This window comes from Staurois parvus, unplaced genomic scaffold, assembly GCF_062004578.1.
Source record: "Staurois parvus isolate SC_StPar_1 unplaced genomic scaffold, SC_StPar_1.0 ptg000049l, whole genome shotgun sequence".
Lineage (NCBI taxonomy): Eukaryota > Metazoa > Chordata > Amphibia > Anura > Ranidae > Staurois > Staurois parvus.
In genome coordinates, this window is record NW_028317845.1 from 3036432 (window position 1) to 3063944 (window position 27513).

Sequence of the window (27513 nt, forward strand, 5' to 3'; positions counted from 1 at the left end):
TGATTGGTAATTACAGGGGTTACCTGATCAGAAAGCTCATTATCGCAAGTATGCATCAGGAGCTTTCCAGTACCAACTTGTTACTGTGCTGGGAGTGCACAGGAAGTATGCTTTCATCACAGTACAGTATTAACCTAGGGATGCATATATGCAGACACTCGGCATTAACGCCATGTGCGTTATATGCATACATCCGGTGGGAAGCAGTTAAGTTATCACAGGAAAAGAGGGGATATCTTCCAATGATAACACATACTCTGGTGACAAGAGGGGATATCTCTCACTTTGGGGACATTTCTTTTTTTCTTGTTGTGTCTACAGGGTTGAAAGTCAAAGAAGTCTTGAATGTGACACAGATGGCAAAGCAAAAGACCTGACAGTGGTTTTACCAATTTCTTACCCCTTCCAAAAGAAGAAATATATTTTAAATACACCTTAACTGCTGTTAAAATGTACTCTTCTTTTCAGGCTTGTGGTAGTTGGAGATAAACTGGTGCTGTAAACACTATTGAGCATACTATTTTCTCACCAAAATTATCATCTCTTGATTCTAGCACCTTTGTGCTCACAATATCAACCCTCTGTAACAATTGTAGCACTGCATATGCTTTTATTTCTAGAATAGGTCTAGCATTTCACATGCAATAAAAATTAGGTGACTTTTTTTTTCCTTTTCTGCTAAAGTTAATTGTTTAGGAATTAGTTAAGTAGCACCATATCCACACATTAGAATGAATTCAGCGGGAAACAACAGAAGACTTTATTCAAGGTAAATATCATATATAAGTGTAAGACGTCTTTGACAAAGTAATAGAGCACTTTAAGGAAGAAAAAAATATATATACACACTGTATTGCCGAAAGTATTGGGATGCCTGCCTTTACACGCACATAAACTTTAATAGCATCCCAGTCTTAGTCCATAGGGTTCAACATTGAGTTGGCCCACCCTTTGCAGCTATAACAGCTTCAGCTCTTCTGGGAAAGCTGACCACAAGGTTTGGAGTGTATCTATAGGAATGCTTGACCATTCTTCCAGAAGCGCATTTGTGAGGTCAGGCACTGATGTTGGACGAGAAGGCCTGGCTTGTAGTCTCCACTTTAATTTATTCCAAAGGTGTTCTATTGGGTTGAGGTCAGGACTCTGTGCAGGCCAGTCAAGTTCCTCCACCCCAAACTCGCTCATCCATGTCTTTATGGACCTTGCTTTGTGAACTGGTGTGCAGTCATGTTGGAACAGGAAGGGGCCATCCCCAAACTGTTCCCACAAAGTTGGGAGCATGAAATTGTCCAAAATGTCTTGGTATGCTGACACCTTTAGAATTCCCTTCACTTTAACAAAGGGCAAGCCTAACCCCTGAAAAACAACCCCTCACCATAATCCTCCCTCCACCAAACATTACACTTGGCACAATGCAGTCAGGCAAGTACCGGTTTCCTGGCAACCTCCAAACTTAGACACATCCATTGGATTGCCAGACAGAGAAGCTTGATTTATCACTCCACAGAACATGTCTCCACTGCTCTAGAGTCCAGTAGCAGCATGCTTTACACCATTGCATCCGATGCTTTGCATTGCACTTGGTGATGTAAGGCTTGGATGCAGCTGCTCAGCCATGGAAACCCATTTGAGGAAGGGGGTTCAGCTCCCGAAACGCATCAGATAATCCGCATCATTAGACACAGTTGCATTGTGACTGTTTTTGTGGATCACCTATACTGCCCATAATCACGTTGGATTGTGAGTATACATCCTTTTTTATTTAATAAATTACGTGTTATACCATGGTAATGCACGATGAGAGTGTGTCCTTGTTTGTTTTTATTCACCATTGGTCAGATTTCCCGATCTCAGAAGGGCACCACCTCTTCGGTTGGCATTTTGGCAATTCCTTGGTTTGCATGAAGATTGGAGTGCTGGTTTCGTTTATTTATCTCATGGAAACCCATTTCATGAAGCTCTCTATGCACTGTTGTTGTGCTAATCTGAAGGCCACAGGAAGTTTAGAGGTCTTTAGCTAATGATTCTGCAGACAGTTAAAGTTCATGTGCGTGTAAAGGCAAGCGTCCCAATACTTTTGTCAATATAGTGTATGTGTATATATGTGTGTGTGTGTATGTATGTATGTATATATATATATATATATATATATATAATTAAATGGCTGGTTAATAAATTCCAAGGTTACAGGTGGCCATAAAGCTCAACAATGGCAGAGGAGGAAACCACTCTTAAGTAATACCCACTCTGAAATAGGTGAGTGGGCAGGTTGTATCTTATTAGAAATTTAGGACTTTTGACCTTCTGTTGCAGTCTGTACCCTTATATATTCAATGCTTGATCATTCTAATTTGGTAATGTTTCCACATTACGGTTAGGTTGTTGTTTATTTCTGCATGATTCACTTTCATTTTTTAAAGCTCAAAACAAAAATTTTTTTAACTGCGTTTTCAATTATTAACATGTCCTTTCCCTGCATCCTATTTTTGCTGGCTCTGTTTCCCCTCTTCTGCAGTCTTTAAAACAACTATAATCAGAGTATGCGGCAGTCCTTGTACCCACAAAATACTCCTTAGGCCTCATGCACACTAGAAGTTATGCCAATGCTCCTAGAAACCTATCCTCCTGGCAGCAGCGCTTTGGCAGAAAAACGCTTGCCGCTTGTAAAAGTATGTAACACGTTTAGACACGTCAAGTGCTTGAGCCTTAATTAATTTCATTTCCTAGAATAATAATTTATTCTGGCCAATTAAATAAATTAAAGTGCTAAATACAGCTAGCGTTAGTTCACATTTACATGCCTTTACTTGTGTTTACTTACATCTATTAACCATTTTTTCTGCCAAAACATCGCTGCTCTTGGATGTACTGGCAGTGTTTTTTTTCTGCCTCTAAACTCCTCTAAATGCGTATGTGTGCATGGACACAAAAGGGCTGATTTTCTAAAACAGGAGAGTGCAAAATCTGGTGCAGCTCTGCATGGAAACCTATCACATTCCATTTTTTTTTGTCAAAGCTTAATTGAACAAGCTGAAGTTAGAAGCTGATTGGCTACCATGCACAGCTGCACCAGTTTGTGCACTCTCCAGTTTTAGTAAATCAACCCCAGTGTAATACTGGATTGTAAACAGTATAAGCACTTAAAGCGGAGTTCCACCCAAAAGTGGAAGCTCCGCTTTTCTGCCTCCTTCCCCCCTCTGCTGCCACATTTGGCACCTTTTGGGTGAAGGGGGAGCGGGTACCTGATTTTGACAGATACCCTTTCCCACTTCAGGAGTTCGGGCCTCTCCCCCTCTTCCAAGGTCCCAGAAGACTGTGGCCTAATCACAAAGCGCAGCACGGTTCACGCATGCACAGTAGGAAACTGGCGATGAAGCTGCAAAGCTTTACTGCCAGTGTTCCTTAGTCAAGATGGCAAAGCCATTGAAGAATCAGCTCGGGGTGAGGACACCGCTTGATGTATGGACAGATGAGTGCCCTAATATTAAAAGTCAGCAGCTGCAGTATTTGTAGCTGCTGACTTTTAATTTTTTTCTTGGGAGGTGGTGGAGGCCGGAACTCTAAACGCTTAAATTTAAAGGTTTAACATAGCAAAAGGGGCCAGCATGAAGTGATCTAGCAGGACTTCATTTTATGACTAAAGTTCCACTTTTAAGTTTTAGTAAAATGTATTTAAGGTGTATAGTAAGTGACTGTTTTCTGATTTTCTGGTATTTGCAAGTATTATGTATATTTAGATTTAGTTCTAGTGTTTGTCTCCACCTTTTAAGACAATACCAAAGAGGTGTAAATCACTCATTGTCCAGCTCATGTTGTTCTATCTGTGTATGTGCTTGCTAATAAGTAGTGTAGTATTCTTGGGTTACTCACAGCTTTCTGTTATCAGAGTTTTGTCTTTCTCTCACAGTTTGTATAGCACTTCACTTACAGGGACATCAGAGCTGTGAACGTTTTGATCAATCGTGATAGGAGAAAAGACTCTCCATGGAAAAAAAAAGAAATGTTATATATATATATATATATATATATATACACACACGCTATATTGCCAAAAGACACCTGCCTTTACATGCACATGAACTTTAATGGCATCACAATCTTAGTCCGTAGGGTTCAATATTGAGTTGGCCCACCCTTTGCAGCTATAACAGCTTCAACTCTTCTGGGAAGGCTGTCCACAAGGTTTAGGAGTGTGTCTATGGGAATGTTTGACCATTCTTCCAGAAGCGCATTTGTGAGGTCAGGCACTCATCTCGGACGAGAAGGCCTGGCTTGCAGTCTCTGTTCTAATTCATCCCAAAGGTGTTTTATAGGGTTGAGGTCAGGACTCTGTGCAGGCCAGTCAAGTTCCTCCACCCCAAACTCGCTCATCCATGTCTTTATGGACCTTGCTTTCTGCACTGGCGCGCAGTCATGTTGGAACAGGAAGGAGCCATCCCCAAACTGTTCCCACAAAGTTGGGAGCATGAAATTGTCCAAAATGTCTTGGTATGCTGACGCCTTAAGAGTTCCCTTCACTGAAACAAAGGGGCCAAGCCCAACCCCTGAAAAAAAACCCCACACTATAATCCCCCCCTCCACCAAACTTTACACTTGGCACAATGCAGTCAGGCAAGTACCGTTCTCCTGGCAACTGCCAAGCCCAGACACGTCCATAGAATTTCCAGAGAAGCGTGATTGGTCACTCCAGAGAACATGTCTCCACTGCTCTAGAGTCCAGTGGTGGCGTGCTTTACACCACTGCATCCGACGCTTTGCATTGCACTTGGTGATGTAAGGCTTGGATGCAGCTGTTTGGCCATGGAAACCCATACCATGAAGCTCTCTACGCACTGTTGTTCCCAGTTGCTTCCACTTTGTTATAATACCACTAACAGTTGACCGTGGAATATTTAGTAGCAAGGAAATTTCACGGATGAACTTATTGCAGAGGTGGCAACCTATCACAGTACAATGCTTGACTTCACTAAGCTCCTAAGAGCGACCTATTCTTTCACAAATGCTTATAGAAGCAGTCTACATGCCTAGGTGCTTGATTTCAAACACCTGTGGCCGTGGAGGTGAGTGGAACATCTGAATCCAATGATTTTCAGGGGTGTCCCAATACTATTAGAATAGCATGGTCAACAAATTGAACTTTGTAACAGTAAAACAGATTGCCAAAACCTTTATTTTCAGAAAGAGGCAAGGGGGTTGATTACTAAAGACAAATAGACTTTGCACTCTGCACATGCAGTTGCTCCAAAGCTTAGTAAATGATGGGAAGCTCTGTTGACTTCCATCATCCAATCATGTGCAATCTAAACTGCTGCTTTTTTATGTTCTTTGCATGTGATTGGGTATTTCTTTGTAAAGTGAAGGTTCATCCAGGGGCGGACTGACCATTTGGAAACTCGGGCACTGCCTGAGGGCCCGGGGTCAGTAGGGGGCCCCATGAGAATCACCTGGTACCTTTTTCATAGGCTTTTTTGAGTTTGGGCAAGGACACAGGGGCCCCATGATCCCCTATTGCCCGTGGGCCCCATGACTTGTCAGTCCGCCCCTGGGTTCATCTAATTTATTAAGCTCTGGACCAACTGCACTTGCACAGTCTATAGTAAATCCAACCCATAGTATTTGAAACTGTGACTTCATCTGTTCTTTCTCACTGCGTACATATAAACACTTTTTCGTTCATTTTAAGATTTTGTTTGACTTGTCTTGTTTTTGGATACTTCATAGCGCCTGTGGGAATTTCAATACTATTTTTCATAATACTGTTTATGTCTGGACTTTTAAGGGTTTATTTTTATCAAAAGTAAACCTTCAATAAGTAGGATATTTACTACTAGCATTCTTAAAGAGACCTTGTCACCAACTTAAAAAATTGACAATAAATTAAAGTTATTTTACATTCTTGCTTGTTATATATTCTTCACAATATGTTTAACGATAGTAGTCCGTTAATCAGCAACAGAACCTAGGTAAATCATGTGTCAGTAAATAAATGGTGGAAATGGCATCCCTGCACAGATGTTTAAGGCCAATTGGAGGAAAAAGTACAGGTGGGTAGGACAGTTTGAAAACATTGTTCTTTACATAAAAAAACGTATTCTCTGTCCTCATGGAGCCCGACAAACACAGATATCTGGAGAAGCATTAGGAAAATACTATCAAGCTATGTTTTTCTGATTTCCGTTTGTGTAAGCCTCAGTAAGGACAGACACTAGGGCCTATGTGTGAAAAGTGTGCTAACAGTAACAGTTTTGTTCCCCCATACCAATGAATTAGCATTTTTGGTTTGGATTTAATTTTGGAAACTGATCAATGGTATTTTTTCTCTGGTTTTTGCTAAATCTAACTCTATAGGTATGAAGCCACATCAAGTGTGCATGACTATCATTAAGGGTCCATTGACACCATAAAAGCATCATCTCAATGTGTGGTAGCGCACCACTCACATGTTGTTGATGCGCCAGTCATTTTATTGCACCCCACCATACTGGCGGAGCATAACTGCTCTGCAAAGTGGATGTGCCTTGTGGTGTGCTGCAGAAAGACACGGTAAGACCTTTTTCTGTACCATGACATGTTTCAACTCATGAAATAGCATATGTTGTGTGAATGAGCCCTAAAGGCAATCATAAAAATCTATTTTTTAAAATCACCTTCATTCATTATCCAGTGTATGAGATGTCACACCTTGGTGTTTAGAATAGAAACTTCACTGATAAATGTCTCTACATATGCTGCCTTCACTACAACAGCATAGTGGATGAGGTTTTTTCGACATGCGGTTTAGCTTTGCACATTTCATTGCTTATGGAACCAGTCACTTTATTATTTTCTATTAATTTTTTAGCAAAAGTTTGGTATGCACATTTTGTGGTGCACCTTATTGGAAGAGAAGGCATGAAGGCAACATTATGACAAATTGGACTGCATTGAACATCAGTGTGTAACTGATAGTTTAGTGCTAGTGATTGGTATGTGCGCAAACTTCTACGTGTGCATGCAGCCCTGCAATTCAAGTACAACCTAATGGTTAATTCCTGCTTTTTTGGGGGGGTTTAGTAATTCAAGTCCAAAGTATGGTACTGTTTTCTGTTTCCAGTTTCTCAAGGTGGAGTCTGGTTTGCAGATAGCTGTGTTAACATTTCAAGGTTCATAGATATAAGGCATTCTCAGACATATTCCATAAACAAATGTGTGGAAGCAGAAACAAGAGCAATGAGTGGCATGCAAAGTTCCACATCCAGTAGCAAGCAAACAAAATCTTACTGTCCTGCTATGGGATTTAAGGATCTGTATGCTCAAATGTTGTTATAAACTGGTCCGAAGAAACTAGGAGCTGCTGACACCTTTAAAAAAGCGTTTTCTGTTACAAATCTGTACTCCGCTATATCAAGCTTCCTTACAGCTATGGTATTTAATACAAGACTGCCTTCTTTTGTTTTGTGTTCATCTTCACTGAAGCAAATAATAATAGTACATCAACCTAGTCGCTGAACTATAAATACTTTGTATGAGTAATAGTTGGGTTTTTGAATGTTCCTGGCTATTGATACCTGCTATGCACGTAACGAACCATTCCTGAGTGTGATGGTTGGCATCCTTTGTAAAAAAGAATGAAAACAGGATACTGACAAACATAGCATAACATAGCACTATGTGTGAGATTATATATATATATATATATATATATACATATATATATATATATACACACACACTTGCACACACATACACCAATTAACCTACCAGCATATCTTTGGAACATGGAATGACACCAGAGTACCCAGTGGAAACCCATGTAAGCACAGGGAGCAAATGCAAATCCCATGCAGATAGTCTCCTCGCACTTTTGAGGTCTCCTGTACATGCTTGTTCCTGTTTTTCTGACCACAGACAGCAGGGACAGCATTGTACAATGCAATAAGTATGGGTCATCAGTTTTGGGTCCTTCACAAAGCTTTAGGTAGCCCCTGCAACACACAGGGATATGTCAGAAATTAAAAAAAAAACCAATAATAATAAATGACACAACTAAGACCCACAGATTTTTACAAAACCCGTATTAAGACTCTGTGGCCAGGCTATAAATGTTCAAATATTTGCATAATCTAACAAGCAGTAAAGTGGGTTTTAAAACAAGACCTCAATGTCATCTGTAACTTCTGGTACTCTGAATCAGTACATGCTCAAAGTTCACAGAAGCACCGATGACCTGAGCTACTGAGAAAACAGCTTAGATGACTTCATTGCTTCTGCAGTGAATTTTGAGGATTCATTTCTTCACAGTGACTACAGCTACAAAAGTTAGTGAGGCCATACCGCTGAAAGAAGGCAAAAATTTAAGTTGCCATACACAAAAACTGGTAAGTATTAATAGACTTCCTTTAGATTTTTTAAGCAACAGAGTCAGCCAGATGTCTCATTAAGATTCATATTCAATATTCATAGATCAGCTAAAAGTGTGTGCGGTTCCAGACCATGTGAGTAACATGTTGAGCCAGTCATTGTGATCACATTAAGACAGGAACATTTGTAATTGTAATACACTTTTCCTTCTTTCAAATAAGCTGTGCACTGTGAGACCGTTCAGCTCTTGGAACAGTCTGCAGCCTCAGGTCCTAGAGAGAAGGTCAAGAACCTCTCCATGTAGTTTTGATCATTTGATCACCGTGATTACTCAATCAATGCTAATTACAGGAAAAGGTTATGTTACTGTAACTTTCCCTCTTCCCGCTGTCATTTCTTCTCTCGAAGCCAGACTCACGGGCATAGCAGTGCTATATATGGATATCTTTCTCTAAACAAAAACACTAACATAGATCAAACTGTCTCCAGCCTTGATCCCCATTAGAGTAGCCATAGATTGGTAAATAACGCACTATTTATTATAGATTAAATTAAACATCTTTCCAGCCTTTAAGCATATTCTACATCTCACCTCAATTTCCTGAGGCCTAAGGATGTTCAGATTATCTAATCGGGCAAACAGGTTTCTATTTTCTTTACATATGTTTAGAAATGTCCTATGTAAGATGATAATTGCCGAAGCTTGGAGAGAGTTCCAGTTTGAAGTAATAGATTAAGCCTATTATTATACAGTATCTATGAGAAACCCAACACAGAGGTGGATCAATTATTGACCCACATATAAAATTAGGTTCCCAAATTTGAACCTCCTCCTGTGGAAATGCCCCATCATAGAATATTTCTGGAAGTAGTCAATAGGCTACATGAATATAAGTGGCAAACCCATATCTCTCAACCCGCAGTTATGTTTTTCCAACACACTATAGAACATAGCTGTCAAACAATGGGACTCACAAAATGGGAACATATTTGAGCCTTGAGGGTATTGAATTCCATACTGGGGAAATGGCTTGAATCTGCTCCTCCCATGGTTCACGATCTTAAATCATTACTGCATAGGGCCATGCTATTAGGTAAACTAGACACAAACAAAAATATTCATAGATCAAACCATTTTTAATTATCTCATCTAATTGTATTGCATAGCTCAACTTTTCCATTATCCCAAAGAACACTTGATGAGCTAAGAATCATGATTATATAAGTATGTTAGTGATATGAAGTACGGTTAGCAGATAAAAATGTAAAAATAACAAAAAAGAACAGGTAGTTTCAAATAATTTTACTTTGTTTATTGGTTACCAAAATATAACGAAAAACAGTTATTGTATTTTTATATTCTTCCATACTGTTATTACATATGAGAACAATGCATTTTTAACTTTACAAACTAACTGTTCATGACCTATATGCTACTTACAAAATCTGCAACATCTAGATTGGCTGCATGAGATCAGAACAGTTTACTCTAGAGCTACTATATAACATACTAAATTTTATTTATCAGATATGGTATAAACGTAAGATCTGGAACACTGGGTGTCATTTACTAAAACTGGAGAGTGCAAAACCTAGTACAGCTTTGCACATCAGCTTCCAGGTTTTTTTTTATACAATTAAATTTTTTTTTAAATTATAATTGCAGTGTACAATATACAATATAGGAGGCTGTCAGGTTGTAAGCAATACACCTTAAACTGCCAGGAAGGGTCTCCTACAAAAAATGGGTTACATATACATCATGTATACAGTGGTGTAAGACAGTGTACAAGTTCAATCAGCTAATATAAAGCAGCTTGTTATATCAGCTTCCAGGTTTTATTGACAAAGCCTATTTGAACAAGCTGAAGTTAGAAGCTGATTGGCTATCATGCACCAGAAGTACCATAAAATATAGCATTCAATATTGTATTGTAAAAGATGGACACATAACTAGAAACTTACTTAAAAACACTTTGTTCTCAGCAAAGTACTAGTTTTTTTTTAAATCAACAATAATAATATCTCAGAAACTCTTCCTTTCCCACGATTCTTTTTTTTTTGGCATTAAGCCCCATATAGGGCATGCAAGTATCTATTATAGCACAGGCTGACACAAATTCTTGCAATTCAAATACAAACATAGCAGTAAAAATTATATGCTAAAAAATACAGTATTGCTGTCTGTGTCAACACTTGGAAGATTTCTCCTGTACTGTTTGACATTTATCAATTAAGAAGGGGGAATTAGTCTCCAAAATGGTAGCACAAACAGCAATAAAAAGTTGACAGAGGTAGAATCCTTTTCCACTCTAAAAAATGGTGAACGGCACAATTCAGATCTGGGAGATATCTGGCTGTTCATACACACAAAGCTATCAGTTACTTTCAGTGTTGTAGACATCATCATGTCATAATTTTACAATGGCCATTGCTGTAGATTTTATTGGATGCAGAAGTCAGTCTTGTACCCTTATATTAAAAAAAAAGAAATTCCAAGTACAAAGCTTTACTTCTGTGCATTTGATTTAAGGGATATGAAACAAAATTGGCCACAGAGAGAAGTTGGGTGAAAAGTTCAAATGGCAAAGTCCATTGATAAAGGTCTAAATAAGTAAAAGGTCTAAAGAGTAAAGGCTTGATGTAATTTTGTAGCCCAGGCTTATGATAAGTCTTTTCATATGTCTGATTGTGCCAGCTAATTGTAGATCTTATTCTTTGCAGGGAATATCCTCACTCTGAAGATTCTAACAATCCTATAGCGGACAGTCCCTCCCCTACTGACTGTGCCACCCCTACCCCAGAGGCACTGCCAACTATCTACCCTGCGCCAGCAGACTGGAAAACCTTAATAGGAGACGTAGGTAAGAATTCCTTTTTATGAGGCTGAGATTGAACCTTTATTTTACAACTATTGTATTTTCTGTATATGAGCATGTTCAATTAATTTTTAATAGCTATACTTGGCAGCAAATGTATATTTTAATACAGAGTTAGACAACCTGAGGCCCTCTATCTGCTGTCAAAGGGCCTTGTATATAAAATTGGCCAAAAAGGAAAATGCCAGTGCTTTTTTATGTAAAATCTGTATTATTTAATATTATTTGTTATTATTATTATACAGGATACATATATCGCCAACAGTTTGCGCAACGTTTTACAATATAAAGGGAGACAGTACAGTTACAATACCATCAAATACAAGAGGGTTAAGAGGGCCTTCTCATAAAAGCTTACAATCTAATAGGGTGGGGCAAGTGGTACAAAGTGTTATAACTGTGGGGAATTAGCTGATAGAAAGGGATAAAAGTTTAGTTGAAAGTGTGATAGGCGTCCCCGAAGGGATGAGTTTTCAGGGATAGAGAGTTCCAGAGAATGGGAGAATCTCTGGAGAAGTCCTGGAAATGAGCATAGGAGGAGGAGGCAAGGAAGCTAGAGAGCAGGTGATTGTTTAGTTTTTGAGGACAAAGATTGTCAATGTACGGGTGATGAAAGATGTACAAATACAATATATGTGAAATAATATACAAGAAGAAAAAAAAATTAAAGGAAACATACAGATAGTAGATATTCATAGATCAGAACACATCCGACATATGTCATTATTAGTATTGCACATGTACCATGGAAAATATCAAATATATGAAAAATACAGGTACATAATGGGCAAATATTGTAAATGAAGATGATTATAAATGTTATAACATAACCAGTCATCTACCATTGGGTGAAGAATAGATAAACAGAGCTGCATAGACTTGATATATGGTAGTATTATATGATTGGATCTATGCGAATAAGAAGAGAGATAAATAGAGAGAGAGTTCAAATAGATCAGATGAAAGAGAAAGAGTAAAAGGGAAAAAAACAAACCAAAAAATGTATCTGGGGAAAGAAGGAGAGGATATTTTTTATATTGAAATCAGTGTGAGTACCTGAATTTGACAGCAGCAGAACTCTGGGAAGGAGAAGTAGCACAAGGCACCGGTCAGTTATTTGTGCAACAGTGGTTGTGTGCTAACAAGGAACATGCTGATAGGAGGAGAGAGCATGGTGACTGAGGGATGGGCTTATCAGGCTGCTGGTTTCCAATCATAACCAAACCAAAGGCTGGGGGAGACACAAAACCTGTATGGGCCCTTTCACACTGATGCGGTGTGGTTTGACTGTATTGCCAGTGTGGCGCAGTGTACCCACGGGTTCGGTGTGGGTTAGCTGTGCTTCCTCATAAAGCTCTATTTTGTCCCATGGTTTTGGTGTGTTTTCTGAAAGCACACCAAATCTCCTGCATGCAGGACTTTAAGTGCGCTTTCAGAAAGCACACCAAAACCGCAAGACATAACAGAAGTCAATGAGATAGCGCAGCACCAAACCCATGGGTACACTGTGCTGCACCCATGGTGTGATCAAACCACACCTCAGCAGTGTGAAAGAGCTCTATGTGTTACTGAGCTGCAGCAGAAGAAAACCTGAGGTGTGTAAATCTTAGAACTGGATGGCCAGAAATCCAAACCTTTGGCAGGTGAAGCAGCTGCTATAGGTATATTTTATCTCTGGTTGTTTGCCTGGAGTTCCATGTAAAAGTCAATAGAGATGCCACCTTTTTGTGCATTTAAAAAAAATCTTAGAGTTTTTTTGGATGATTAACACTTGGTTTAGTGGCATTAACAAAGATTTTACATGGTATATTGTGTGAATAAGGTTTAATTCACACCTTTGTGTACAGATTAAAGCCTAAGTTTAGTCAATGTTTCTTTAATCAGCACAAGGGACTGTACTTACAATCAATGTGAAAGTCCTGATGTCCTTTGTGCTAATGGATGCATATTTTGATGAAATCTTCCATCCTCCGATCCCCTCCAACTCTGCAGCAGTAATCTTCCTGTGCCTAGGGGGTTAATAGAGCTGATGGACTTGTCATAGGCACTCCTCAAGAGTGCTGACTATGCCTGTCGTTTCCACCCCCCCCCCCCCCCCTCCATTTATAGAAGCTGTACTATAGCTTACATAAATGGAACGTGCTCTGTGAATGGAGGATTGACAGATGAATGAAAGGTCTGTCTCCTCCATTCATAGATCACACATTCATGGAAGCTATATTGGACTTATTCAACGAGTCCATACATCAGTGATCACAATGATGCAGAGTGAAGTAACTCATTAAATCAGATTTTATCATACTGTAGTCAGGTTAGTTAAGAGATGATTTATGGCACTTCATACAGCATCATTGTTTTAAGGCTGTTTTAGAGCGCACATTTTTTGCTCATTGAATGATAGTTATCATCAAAGACAGTAAAGCCGTAGAGTGTCAAGCCTGTTTTTTCTGCCAGGCCCATAACTCATTGTATTTGTCAAAAATATTTACTATAGTATACTGAAACAAATTTTAAAAAGGACTATTTCAAGACAGATGAGATTACATCACATTCATTATGTTTTAAGCATATGAAAAATTTGGTCCAACAGGCAAATTATTTCCAGAGCCAAAATTGCAGCAGGGATTTTTCAGCATGGTTATTCATGTCCCATTACGCATGAGATGGAAACAAAATGTTCCAGTTCATATATTGTTTCTCCATGGTTTACAACTGAATAAAGACTCAGCATGACAACTAGAAAAAGCTAGAAATCTAGTTTTAATTGGTTGAGACAGCCAAAGTTAGAAGCTTTTGATTGGCTAAGCTTTTCTGGTTGTTTGTACAGATCGATGTACCTCTTGTCTAGCATATTAGAACCTACCCTTTGAAGTCAGTGGAGATGTATAGTTCTCGGATGGTTGACATGGGAACCATTTACGGTTTCTGGCAAATGTAAAATTATACAGCAGTGGTCCAGGAAACCTTACTGCTTCAAATGCTGCCTTTTACCTAAACAGGATATTTATACTTGTGACCTTATGGATTCTGTTTGCCTGCAATTATTCTTTATATCAATTTTTTCCTGCATGCTATGCAGATACACTTAATTTTTCTTTGTATTTTTTTTAGCATTAAAATGTTTAGTCTTTTATGGTAGAGAATATTGTATCAATTTCTGTTAGGTGTAAATTAATCCTTCCTGCCCCCAAGCCAGGGGCGGACTGACAACTCATGGTTCCCCCGGGCAATAGGGGATCATGGGGCCCCTGTGTCCTTGCCCAAATTCAAAAAAGCCTCCGAAAAAGGTACCAGGGGCATCTCATGGGGCCCCCTACTGACCCCGGGCCCTCGGGCAGTGCCCAAGTTTCCAAATGGTCAGTCCGCCCCTGCCCCAAAGCCAACTATTCTGTGCTGCCCCCTCTTCTACTGCAGTTGACAGATTAAATGAAGTATCACACTAACTTGTGAAAAGATAACATGCACAAAGGTCACCAAGGCTTAGGGAAGCAAATGCTAAAACCTTGTCCACTTTTTTTGAAGTATTTTTCAACACTCTCCATGCATTTTTAAGGGTCAAGTGCCACACAGGAGCTTCTTTTGGGCAGGATTGCGTATTTTGTGGCCCCAAATACTTTTATCATGGTAGTGCTTGAAAGACACAAGTAACAAGCTTTTTTGAACATATTTTGCCTGCTCCTGTTGAAGTAACTGGGGCCCAAAATGCCCCATTCTTCTTCGAAAGTTGTTCATGAATCTTTTGGAGCATCAGATGTTGAGCTACAGGTGCTGGTACTCTCATATGTGAACAGGGACAATTTAAAAGCATGGTATTTGGCTTTGTCGGGATCAGAGGGGTAAACAGGCTCTTTGTAGAAAGTTCAGTAAACTGAAAAACAGGTACATCTTCCCATCAGTACAACACAATCTTACATGAATAACTTTCAGCGTCGCAGCCACAGCATACACAGTATTTTAAAATCTCTGTTAAAGGCAAGCTCACCCAGCAGGGCAAAGTCAGATTATGAAGGCATCCAGGCAGCATCCAGATCTCCTTGCTCCTGACAGCAATACTTCCATCAACCAGCCTCTCTGAGCATCTGCTTAACCCCTTCATGCCTAAGGGTAAAACAAATCCAAATGCCTAAGCACAATTTTGCAACGTTGACATGTGTTAGTAAAACTGTACATATCATCACAACTTTTTTGTACATCCAGATGGATTATATCGCGTTTTTTTCAGGACAAATTGGGCTTTCATGTGGTGGTAAATGGTAATGGATATCTCCTGATTTTTTTTTTATTATCAAAGGAAAACTGGCTCAAAATAGTTAAAAAAAATCATTTTTTTTATTTAGCTGTGTGTTTCTAGTTACTACCACAACCTACCACCAAAGAACAACCCAAAATAAATTCTCCAGCTCTTGACGATCGCAGCAATACCATATATGTGTATGTTTTTTTTTTAAATCCTGACCTTTGAGCCTGACCTTTTGACCTTGACCTCTGGCCCTGACCCAAACAATAACCCTGGCACTGAACTAGATCAAACCTTGATCTAGGTATTTTTTCTTTATTTTTTAATATTTATTTATCTTTTTTTTTTCTTTTTTTTTCCAAACATTTTTTTTTCTCTCTATGCCAGGAGTTAGAGAGATACAATGTATCTCTCTTCTCCATTCATAGAGAGGAAAAAAACAAGGGGGCTGGGCTGTACAGTGACTGATCACTGTGATAGCCAATCAGAGGCTATCACAGCCATCATGTGACCTGGAATCAGGAGTCCCAGGTCACGATCGTTAGAACAGGACCCGGGGCTCTCAATGACACTTGTCAATGGTCTCTGTGCTGGGAGTGCGCAGTGCGGTGCGCTCAAAGCACAAAGACAGGTACGCAAATATGCGGCCCCACGGAAAAAAGCCCAGTTCCTTGAGGCCGCATATTTGTGTGACGTTGGCGTCAAGGGGTTAATAAACAGGCCTGAAGGAGAAGTACCTGCCCTCTACAATGAACCCTCTCTTAAACTTACTCCAGGGTATTTCTCAACATAGTTACATAGTCTGACTGAAAAACGACCAAAGTCCATCCAGTTCAACCATTAAAAAAAACAACTTATTGAGCATTTTGAGCTTTGAGATCCTTTTGCACCAGTTCATCTTTTGCACAAAAATAATAAATGCACATTTTTTTTGCAGGTAAAAAATGTGCATTTATTATTTTTGTCTGCAGGAGCCTGTAAAGCATGCAGGTCTCCTTCAGGCCTTTCAGTATATTTGCTTGCCCGTATGGGATGTACAAGCAAGCAGAAATACTGACAGGAAGATTCAATGAACTACCACAGTGCTGCACAGTGCTGTGGTTGTTCATTGAAAACTACAAACCGACAGCCGCTCAGGACTTGCAGTTCATTCATTCACGGAACTCCACTGTGCTGTTTTCAAATCTGACAGCTATTATGGAAAACTTCACCCCGTACTTCTGTCAGAGGGAGGGGTAGGCAGCTGGTAGCATTGGGAACGTTACATGTTCCAACTAAAAATGGGTGGAACATGTAACATGTTCCCAAAGGTAAACTTACCCTTTAAGCTAAAAAAAAAAACATGAATGGGGGCTTAGGGTTCATGTTGACAGGCATTGTAGACAGATGCTGCATTTTCCATTCACACACATGCAACTGCATTAAATGTGATAATACTGCATTTAACCAGAAAAAAAATTGGGTTTAACTTGCTTTGTCCCAATTTTTTTTAATTCTTTATTTTTCAAATTCTTCCCATAAGGTAGAGACAAAGGTTTACACATATAGGTCCATGAAATCATGCTTAGTATAAATTACTCAGATATGCACCATAAATACAGAGGCCTAAGCAGCAATACTCTATACACATAAAAAAGGGAAAAATGAGTTTCCATGACCAGACAATTTTAAGTGATATAAATTAGATATTTATATATCAGAAACAATGTGCAGGCACGAAATACCAACTGTGACAGATTTACCTGAGAAAATACACAAGGGGAGGTGAGCACCCAGGCCTTCACTACCTTTAAACCCCATAAGAGAGTAGCAGCTGGCCAGGGTAAAGACAGAGAGGAATGTGACCAGCGGTAGCAGAGGTGATGTTTACAAACTGGGGCTCAAGAGGGAAGAGGAAAAAAGAAGAAACAAAAAGGGGGGGGGGAGAGGGAAGGATTTGGAAAGTGGTAAGGCTAGTGGGGGAGGGTTGGAGAAGAGGTTGCTTTCCAGGGGGATCTACCCAACCAGATCCGGGGATCAGAAAGCTAATCAAGAACCTGTGTCCCTATTTAAACCCACCTTAATATAACATTTTACATCTGAAGAAAAACAGCACAGTCCAAAGCAGGTCAAATGTAGCCTCTGGCCTTCATGTGTGTACTGTTCAATTAAAGGCAATAGGAGTTTGCTAACTTGCATTTAAAGTGCATTCCAAATGCACCTCAAACCCAGAAAAACAACACCTGCTGACATGAGCCCTTCCTGTGCTACGAGGATCGTGAAGGCCAACTAAGGTTCCATGGTCTCCACTATCAGTTGTGTGAGTCCATCTCTTGTGACCTGGTATTAAGTGGATTTGCTGCATCCTACAGCACTCTATGCGCTAGAATTTAGATTTAGTATTGCAAAATGAGATCTGTGCTTCTAAGGAACATTGTGTGACATCATCTTTCTTTCTTCCTTTAAGAAAATAACCCAAAATAATCATAGAAGAATAGTGACAGAGGAGCTCCTGCCCACATTAGCAGCTAATTTCAATAGTGCTTAAGGCATTCACGACACAGAGAGTGAGAATCACAGTTTTAAAACCACTTTTTCATATCAGTTTACACGGCACTAAAGCAATTATATTTTATATATGCTATATTAAATGAGTCTGTATATTTAGTGGTTAAATAATGAGCTTTATACAGTTAGCTGTTATGAAAAACAAAGCACTTTTTTAACCTTAATTAAAATATAACCTAAGGTGATAATTAATTTGTTTTCTTCTGGAGAGTTCCTGTACCAGGAATACAGAGATAAATCTACACAACATGAGATTCAAGCTCGAAGACTTCAGGACAGTTATGCACAGCCTGCTAAAACTCCAGATAGCCCTAAATCACCAGAAGAGGGGTCACCCCCAGCTACAGAACATCATCGGTCTAACTCAACGTTCAGCCGCTTGCAAAACACATGTTCTGGCTTCAACCTGTGGCAGGATCTGCCAGAAATCAAAAATAGCAGAGTTCTGACTGTGCTGCAACCACAAGAAGTCAAACTTCAAGAAGTAAGTTTAAACGCCTTTAACAAAATGCCGTTGCCAAACCATGCTGATCATTTTAAAGTAACTATATACATTCTTCTGGCAAACTCCAGAAGTGTAGGACCAAATGTTGGACTTAATATCTGAACTTTGGCTACCTATTGCTTGTATTGCTTTCTCTGGCCCCTCCACCCCACTCCCCCCACTAGTACTTGGCAACCTGTTCAACCTTGGACAGCAAACTTCCCTTGTAGCACTGGCATTGGTTGGCCTTACAGTGTATTACAGGATAAAGTAGGATTTGGAACTTTGGAATGGTGTTTTTTCCTGCAGGTAATTGTGTTGACATTTTGGGGGAGTATTACTAAACCTGGAGCATGCAAAATCTGCTGCAGCTCTGTGTAGAATCCAATCAGCTTCCAGGTTTTTTTTGTCAAAGCTTAATTGAACAAGCTGACGTTAGAAGCTGATTGGCTACCATGCACAGCTGCACCAGATTCTGAGTGCTCCAGTTTTAGTAAATATGCTCTTTTGTGACTTACCCTATAGCCCTGGGGCTCCTAAAGGAAAGCTTTACAGAGCAAAAGACACATGGTGCCACTGCTGACTTTCCTTTAAAAATCCTGGTGTCCTGGCTATGTAAACTGGGCCCATATGGCTCTTGCTTGTCACAGATAGAATACATACAGCTTGCAAAGTCAGACCTCCTGATCTGCACACTTATCCCTCACCAGCCATTCATGTATTAGCATGAGAGCCAGGCATTTTCAGGAGAGGTTAGCAATAGCAACCTCCATGTTTCTTTCAATCTTTCCTTCATTGACCATGCAAAGAAAACCAGGCCACCAGATAATATATTTCTCTGCTGCAAGTAGCCTTATTCACAACAGATTTGTCAAAACGGTGTCTGTGTTGTGTGTGGATGGTAATCATAAAAGAATCACACATAAGCATGAATTTTAGAAACATATGACTGCATCTTCTATCCTGTTGTTTAGAATCTGAGTGAGTATATGGAAAAATAAAGAATCACTCAGTTTGGGAGAAATGGTGGGTCTGGGTGCTTAACAGTCATGATAAGTCATGATAACGCACGTTCCTAACCCCAGAAACCACTAAACAGCTCATCCACTCCCTCATCGTATCACGACTCGACTACTGCAACTCCCTCCTCACTGGCCTACCTCGCCGCTGGCTATCCCCGCTTCAGTCGATCCTGAATAAGGCTGCCAGACTCATTCACCTTTCCAACCGCTCCATCTCCGCCACCCCCCTCTGCCAATCCCTCCACTGGCTTCCGATTGCGCAACGGATCAAATTCAAAATCTTAACACTGACGTACAAACTGTCCACCATACTGCCCCGTACTACATCACTGACCTAATATCCAAGTACCGCCCAGCACGCACACTCCGCTCCTCACAAGACCTCTTTCTCTCTAGTTCCCTGGTCTCCTCCTCCCATGCCCGCCTCCAGGACTTCTCCAGGGTGTCACCCATCCTCTGGAACTCCCTGCCCCAACCCATCAGATTATCACCTACTCTCCTCTCCTTTAGGCGCACCCTGAAAACCCATCTCTTCAGGGAAGCCTACCCCACCTCCTGCTAACCTGCCAACCTCCTCCACTCTTCCTACCACTCCATCCCCCACAGCTATCTCCTCCTGTACCACTATCCCCTCCCTCCTAGATTGTAAGCTCGAAAGAGCAAGGCCCTTGATCCCCTCATGTTTTGCATTGTATTGGTATTGTTCGGTCACATGTTCTGTCCCCCTTTGTAATGTAGAGCGCTGAGCGAACCATTGGCGCTTTATAAATACTGTATTATAATAATAATAATAATAAGGACTGAAAATTCTTTACAGTTAGTCGAAATTAGAAATCTGACCAACCTATAATGAAGCACAAGTGTGTACTGATGTTCATGCTTTGTGCTACAGATAATTGGTGGTTCATTTGCTCTTTATGTATGGCATGGTGGGACCTACTGCTGATGGTGCCACAACACACTTGGGAAAAAGGAGTGAACTTAGAAAGTGAAGTGTATAGTGAAGTAACTGTTAAGCACCTAGACCCACCATTACTCCCAAATTGAGTGATTGTTTATTTTTCCATATACTCAGATTCTAAACAACAAGATGGAAGATGCAGTCATATGTGTCTAAAATTCATGCATATGTGTGGATTTATCAAATATATCCAAACTTGGGTAACAACTTAGCGCTGTAGCACTTCCAATGAGGAACATAGTCCTACAGGTGTTTAATATTTTTATCTAGTTCTGTCACTCTGCGTTAGAATTCCTCTCTAGAGGAAGTTTTAGTAGCTAAACTGGGTACTTTCACACAATTACTTTTTTATCAAGAGAGGCTGAATTTAGTTATTTTATAACATATGATGGAGTTAACTCGTATAATTGTTGTGCTTTTAGGCCATGTTTGAACTGGTGACTTCTGAAGCATCTTATTACAAGAGCCTACGCCTTCTTGTGTCCCATTTTATGGAGAGCGAGAGGTTGAAAGCTACTCTGCACCCTTCAGAAATACACTTCATATTCTCCAATGTACTGGAGGTCCTGTCCACAAGTGAAAGGTAAGTCCTAGATAAGCATTCCTACCGAGCCAAAGGAGTTGACTGTCATCACCATAGGTGCTTTTATAAGAGTCATTCTCCCCAGTACAAACATACAGGCTCACTTTCATTGTTAGAGGGGAGATCTCATCACAAAGTAGTTATTGACTGTCTGATGCAAGCTGTCCTACAGGCGCTTAATATTAAGGATCCAACCACCACTAACAGTGGCACAGGCAAAGCCAGGCTTTCATAGCCACAATTGTTCTAAGTTTATTGAAAATCCTTAGCAATTTTATATCTTCTCTAGAGAGTGGAATGATCCTGATTTTTATATATATATATATATATATATATCCTCTTTGATTTCCTTCTGCCTATTTCCTGAGGAATTGGTGCTCTTTAACCAGTTTACCTGTACCTTGGTGTTCTGGGCTGCTGTTGTCACGTACCTGATTGGAGACTGAAATGATGAGGTCGGCCTCACTTGTGTCACTAGCCCTGACCCCACTGGAAGTGGAACAGAGGGTGTCTAGGGACCAGGGGGACAAGAGCGCCAGCAGATGTTGTTTGCAGCTCTTGTGGTTGGAGACTTTGGAAGAGTGATGAACCTCCGATTAAGGCACAGTAGTGATATGCAGAGCTGGTATGGTAGATCGCCAGGTGTGCACCAGAGCAAGGCAGGAAGCAGGGAAGGGAGACAAGAGCAGTGTCAAAGGAATAGCCAGAGTCATCAACGGGCGGACAGCAAGGTACCAAATCATAAGCAAGCCAAAGTCAGGAGCAGAGCCGAAGTCAGGAACCAGTATCAAGCAGGAGAATAATCAGAGTCAGGTCAGGAACAAGCTGGGTCAGCAACAAGGAAATCACACAGGAACAAGCAGGAAACAGGGAACAGCTGTAGTTACTGTGCATGGTTTCTTTGGAATGCAATGATTCTGACAATATTCGGAAGGGAAAAGGATCTCCCCAGAAAACCAATTGATGGATGGGTTGTACGCTCTTATCCAGGGCATGCCGAGGATGACCAGAAATATTGGTGAAGTTATGACATCCAGACATAGAAATTCCTGATGTCCCGAGGAGGAGTGGCAGAAAATTGGCATAGTCTTTTTGTGTCACAGGACCAGAACTAATACCAGAGCCATCAGCCAGATGGACCGAAAGTCTTTGTGTCTTAGTACGGAGGGGGATCTTATTTTGTTTAGCGAAGGTCGAATCCACGAAGCAGCTACAGGCACCAGAGTCTATAATTGCTGGAACAGTAATAGTTCTTTCAGCAAGTTGTAAGTGAAGGTGGAAGGAGAGGTGAATTTGACTGGTTCCTTGGGGGTGCATCATATGGAACCAGCTAGAAGGAGAGAGGTCTCACTGGACACGTCAGTACATAGTGACCCGCATCACCACAGTAGAGACAGAGGTTGGAGTTTTGTCGTCGAAGACGTTCAGCAGAGGATAATGGTGGTCTCCAGAAGCTCCTTCTAGGAGAATTATGATGCCTTCTTTTACTGGGGAGTATGTCTGATGTGACAGCAGTGGTTGAGGGAACAGGAGACTCCATCTCTGAGCATATCAAGACACCCCTGTTAGTTTGTTCATCCCGCCTTTCCCGGATCCGTTGATTGATTAGAATGGCAAGGTTTATCAGGTCCTCTAGCCTGGTTGGTACCCCAACTTGGGCAAGCTCATCTTTTAGGGTGTTAGAGAGGCCAAGGTGAAGCTGATAGCAGAGAGCAGACTCATTCCATTGAGTGTCAGAACTCCATATATGGAACTCAGTGACATATTCCTCTATAGGCCTTGGGCCCTGCTGTAGCTTGCTAAGCATAGATTCTGCAGCCTGACGATGGAAGGGATCAGCGTAAAGTTGTGACATCGCTGAGAAAAAAAGAGTCCGTAGAAGTCAGAGCTGGATCATGTTGCTCATGAAGGTGGTGTGCCCAGGATTGGGGTTCATTCTGAAGGAGTGAAATAATGAATCCCGCTCTGGTGCTTTGTGATGCAAAGGTCTTGGTAGCAGAGAAAAATATAGCTCACAGGGGTTACGAAAGGTTCGAAACTTCCTGCGATCTCCTGTAAAAAACTCAGGTATTGGAACCTGGGGTTCCGGTGGAGGAAAAGTTCCATGAATCATGCTGAGCTCTGTCTCTGTAGTTATGTCTGAGACTGCAGAGGGACCCATGGCTGTTGAGACATCTGACTCAGGTATTGGAACCCGGGGTTCCTTTGGAGAAGTTCCATGAATCATGCTGAGCTCTGTCTGGGTAGTTATGTCTGAGACTGCAGAGTGACCCATGGCTGTTGAGACATCTGACTTGGTGGGTAGTTAGTTTTCCAAGTGCTCAAGGTTTCTTTGCAAACTCGGCACCATGTAAGACAAGGCAGAGATTGATTGACAGATGTCCCCCATTGCAGAGGCCTCCCTTTCAGACTCCATCACTGGCTGACTGGTACTGTCACGTACCTGATTGGAGACTGAAATAACGAGGTCGGCCTCACTTGTGTCACTAACCCTGACCCCACTGGAAGTGGAACAGAGGGTGTCTAGGGACCAGGGGGACAAGAGCGCCAGCAGATATTGTTTGCAGCTCTTGTAGTTGGAGACTTTGGAAGACTGATGAACCTCCGATTCAGGATCAGTAGTGATATGCAGAGCTAGTATGGTAGATTGCCAGGTGTGCACCAGAGCAAGGCAGGAAGCTGGGATGGGAGACAGGAGCAGTGTCAAAGGAATAGCCAAGGTCATCAACTGGTGGACAGCGAGGTACCAAATCATAAGCAAGCAAAAGTCAGGAGCAGAGCCGAAGTCAGGAACCAGTATCAAGCAGGAGAGTAAACAAGCCGGGTCAGCAACAATGAAATCACACAGGAACGAGCAGGAAACAGGGAACAGCTGAAGACCAGTCAGCACTCAGCACAGGCAGAGGCACCTTTTAAATAGTCCGTCTGGCGCCAATCTTCGCCGTGCGTGTGTGCGTGCGTGATCATGCATTTCTGTGCGCATGCACACGTCTATTCGCCAGCCGTCTCACGGGAATTCCCTTAGAGCTGTGGGGGGTGGGCATTAGTCCGTCTCAAGAATTTGTATTTCATGGCTCCTGTATATCCCATTAATACAGTGGATTAGTTGCTTCTATTACATATGTGATGCCTTCCTGGATGGAGGATGTGTGATTGAGCACGTTGGTTCTGTGGTGGTGGCATTAAGTCCTGTAGCTCAGGTGTTTGTTTTTGGACCGGCTTTCAAGGAATCTTTGTTATTTTATGGGAGATCAGTCATTTGTGACCCCTTGAATGAAATTGTTAAAGACACCACTGGAAGAAAGAGCAATTAATTTTCCCAGATGCAAAGACTGATGTCTGCTAGGTCTCTGTTAAAGAAGGGTCATAAACTGTTAAGTCAAAATGCAGGAAAGGTGAGGTCAGAGGGTTACTGGAGCAGACACAGTTGATCATAGATGTCTACTGGCATGGTTATCCAATGTCTTTTTCCATGTCTATCCTTGTATACTTGCTACTTACAGAAATGAGGGCTAACTCCTTCTATAATATGTTAGAAATGCATCTTTCCTCATTTCCTTTACACTTCATAGTTTTTCTGAGTCTAGTGTATTATTTAATGTTTTTAAATAGCAGTAAAATATTTGTGCCATGATCTCTTGTCGCTGCCTATGTTTTTAGGTTTCTTCTGGATTTGGAACAGAGATTTGAGGAGAATTTGGTGATTTCAGATGTCTGTGACATTGTATACGAGCATGCAGCCAATCACTTTGGGGTCTACGTCACCTACGTCTGCAACCAGACCTATCAAGAGAGAGCATACAGGAAGCTGCTGTGAGTTCAGCAATGGCAGAAATGTAAATGTAACCAAGCAACCTCTGCTCTCCTCTCACGTTTGTCATTCTGTGTGTCTCTATAGCTTTGCTATGTGTTCATGTGTTCTATATTGCATGTCTTGGACTCTGTAAAGTATTGAGCAACAATATGATCTCTGATAATGAGGAAATTGGTCATCAAACTTTGACCAAGCCAATGATTGTGCCCTGACACAATGAGATCACTCCATAAAATTGTCCTTTGACCTTGTGATGTCAGTATGCTATCACATTGTGATCCACCCCCCCCCCCCCACCTCTATGGATAGCCTTGTCACAATGTGCCTTTATCTGGTTTCACCTTGTAGCTAATGATTTTCCTGGCTGACCACAGATCTGTCAAAATGCTCTGAATATGTAAGCCACAAAAATTATTCAGCAATTAATGTACACTACTATCTATATACTATTATTACTATAATACAGGATCTATGTAGCACCAACAGTTCATTAAACTCTTTACAATATAAAGGGAGAAAGTACTGTTACAATATAGTTCAATACAGAAAGATTAGGAGGGACCTGCTTGAGAAGCTTACAATCTTATTGGGATGTTGGGGGGTTTACAAAGGTAATGACTGTGGGGGATGTACTGATGAGGTGGTGAAAGCACAGTTTTTAGGTGGAGGCAGAGTAGGCTGTAAGCCGTGTACCGGGGTGGGCTCCCCAGGATACAGTGAAGTCACGAACGAGGAAAGCAACCTCAACACCAGCTTTTGCCAGAACAGAATTTTACTTAGATGTGGCAAATAAACACAACCACAAATGCTGGGAACATACAATAAATTTACATACACCCAGCCCAAAAGCCGAGACCCTTGTACTGCAAAGCACGGTGCCTTCTGATGATGAAGGTAGAAAGAGTAGTAATTTACCTACTGGCGGGCACAACTAAGCTGCCACACCTTACCTGTTATTACCCTAAAAGAGCAAGAATCAGTGTATGGGTGTATGGTATGGACTAGCCTGCGGTGCAGCAGAACAGCTTACAATCTTACACAAATCTACAGTATTCCCCCTCCCATAACTGGTCCTGTAGCACGTGCCTGAGTATTCCTTCTGAGCAAAACGCCAGTCTGGCTTGAGTTTGTGAGATTTTATCAGCTCTCCAATGTGAAATGTCACTTTAAGTTGTGGAGTCCTTCCAATAATCAGTAACAACACTTGTGGCCTGACACAAACAAAGACCCTAACTAACTAATTATAGGCCTGACCTCAGTCTCTAGGCGCCAACACTGAAATGAGGTACATGCACGATCTTACCGACCCGGGTCTGCTTTTCATCCGCTGGTGACTCTGAACAGAACAAACGTCTCTCCAACAAGCATGCGGTATCACAGTATATGCTGCTTAGTTCCTCTGCTCTCATTAGCATTCCTGGCAGCAATCTTCCTTTCTCTGAACAGGATCAGGGTCTTGGACACAATCAGCTTCACTTAGCTGCACCTCTGGTTACTGAGGGATGCTTTCACACATGTCATCAGATTCTCAGCTCACAGGGCCCCTTATTTACCATGCTCCAAAACATGTCTTCTCTCTCTCCTTCCTGTTCTCTCTCCACTCTGTGTGAAAACCCCACCTCTTCATGAATATACAAATATCTATGCAATCTGAGGCTGTGTTAGAAAAACAGTGACATCTTGTGGCTAAACCGCAGAATGTCAGTCAAAACATTTAATTTACTCCACACAATAATTTACTTCCACACAAACAGTGTTCAAACAATGAGAGCTGTTTCCCCATCTCACAAGGCTGCCATGAATAAATGAGTTTTAGGGGATCTCTTAAGCCCTGGTTTACACCAGTGCGACTTGTCATGCAATTTGACAGTTCTATTGTTCGCAATTAAACCATTCAAAGGTTCCTGCACTATTTATTTGCGATTTCAGGTGCGACTTGCATAGACATCTGTGCATGAAGTCACACAGATGTCAGCCAAGTCGCACTGACATGTGGCCTTGAAATCATGTGATTCTCTCTGATCTTTCCTTCCTCACAGGGCAGATTGATAGCAGCAGCCATTGGCCAGAATACGCTACATTCTACATCTGGTGTTTCTGACTATAAATACATATCTTCATTCAGCAAGAGGCAGCAATAAAAGCTACCACTGACCGTGGCATTGCTCAGCTGCAAACCAGTCAGTACCCCTAAAACAACAATTGAAACATATTAACATCTGCTTTCAGTTTTATAAATTAACAACTCTAATGATCAACTGAAAAATGCTGCTGCAAATCTGCATCTGATTGCAAAAGTTAATGCAGCGTTGCCATCATTTACGACCTTAGTAGATCCCTGTGGACCCACCAGTAAAGTGCCTTCACTGACATTTTTTTTTAACAATAAACTTCATTCAAGCGTAAGAAGGCAAAACATAACAGTGGTACATATTCGGCAAACAAGCAATGATTACATAGGATTTAAAATACCTAGGTACACATTACATATCGGGCAGGATATATAAAATACATATATCAAAGACAGCACTTCTATTCCCACCTCCGCCTAGTCAGTGGGAAGAAAATCTAAGGGAAATGACTCATATACAAGTTACAGTGCAACTGACAAAAAGAGGGGTAAAGGAAAGGGGAAAGAGAAGGGGA

At 41.0% G+C, this 27513-nt stretch overlaps 1 protein-coding gene across 2 annotated transcripts in view; it reads left to right on the forward strand.

Moving 5' to 3' along the window:
* NGEF (neuronal guanine nucleotide exchange factor) overlaps positions 1-27513 on the forward strand; it is a 192213-nt gene that overhangs the window by 114678 nt on the left and 50022 nt on the right. For both annotated transcript variants that reach the window (XM_089665948.1, XM_089665954.1), the window contains 4 exons: positions 11065-11204; positions 18213-18487; positions 20893-21053; positions 24714-24866. In XM_089665948.1, coding sequence (XP_089522074.1) covers positions 11065-11204; positions 18213-18487; positions 20893-21053; positions 24714-24866 — 729 coding nt within the window. The remainder of the gene's footprint in view (positions 1-11064; positions 11205-18212; positions 18488-20892; positions 21054-24713; positions 24867-27513) is intronic.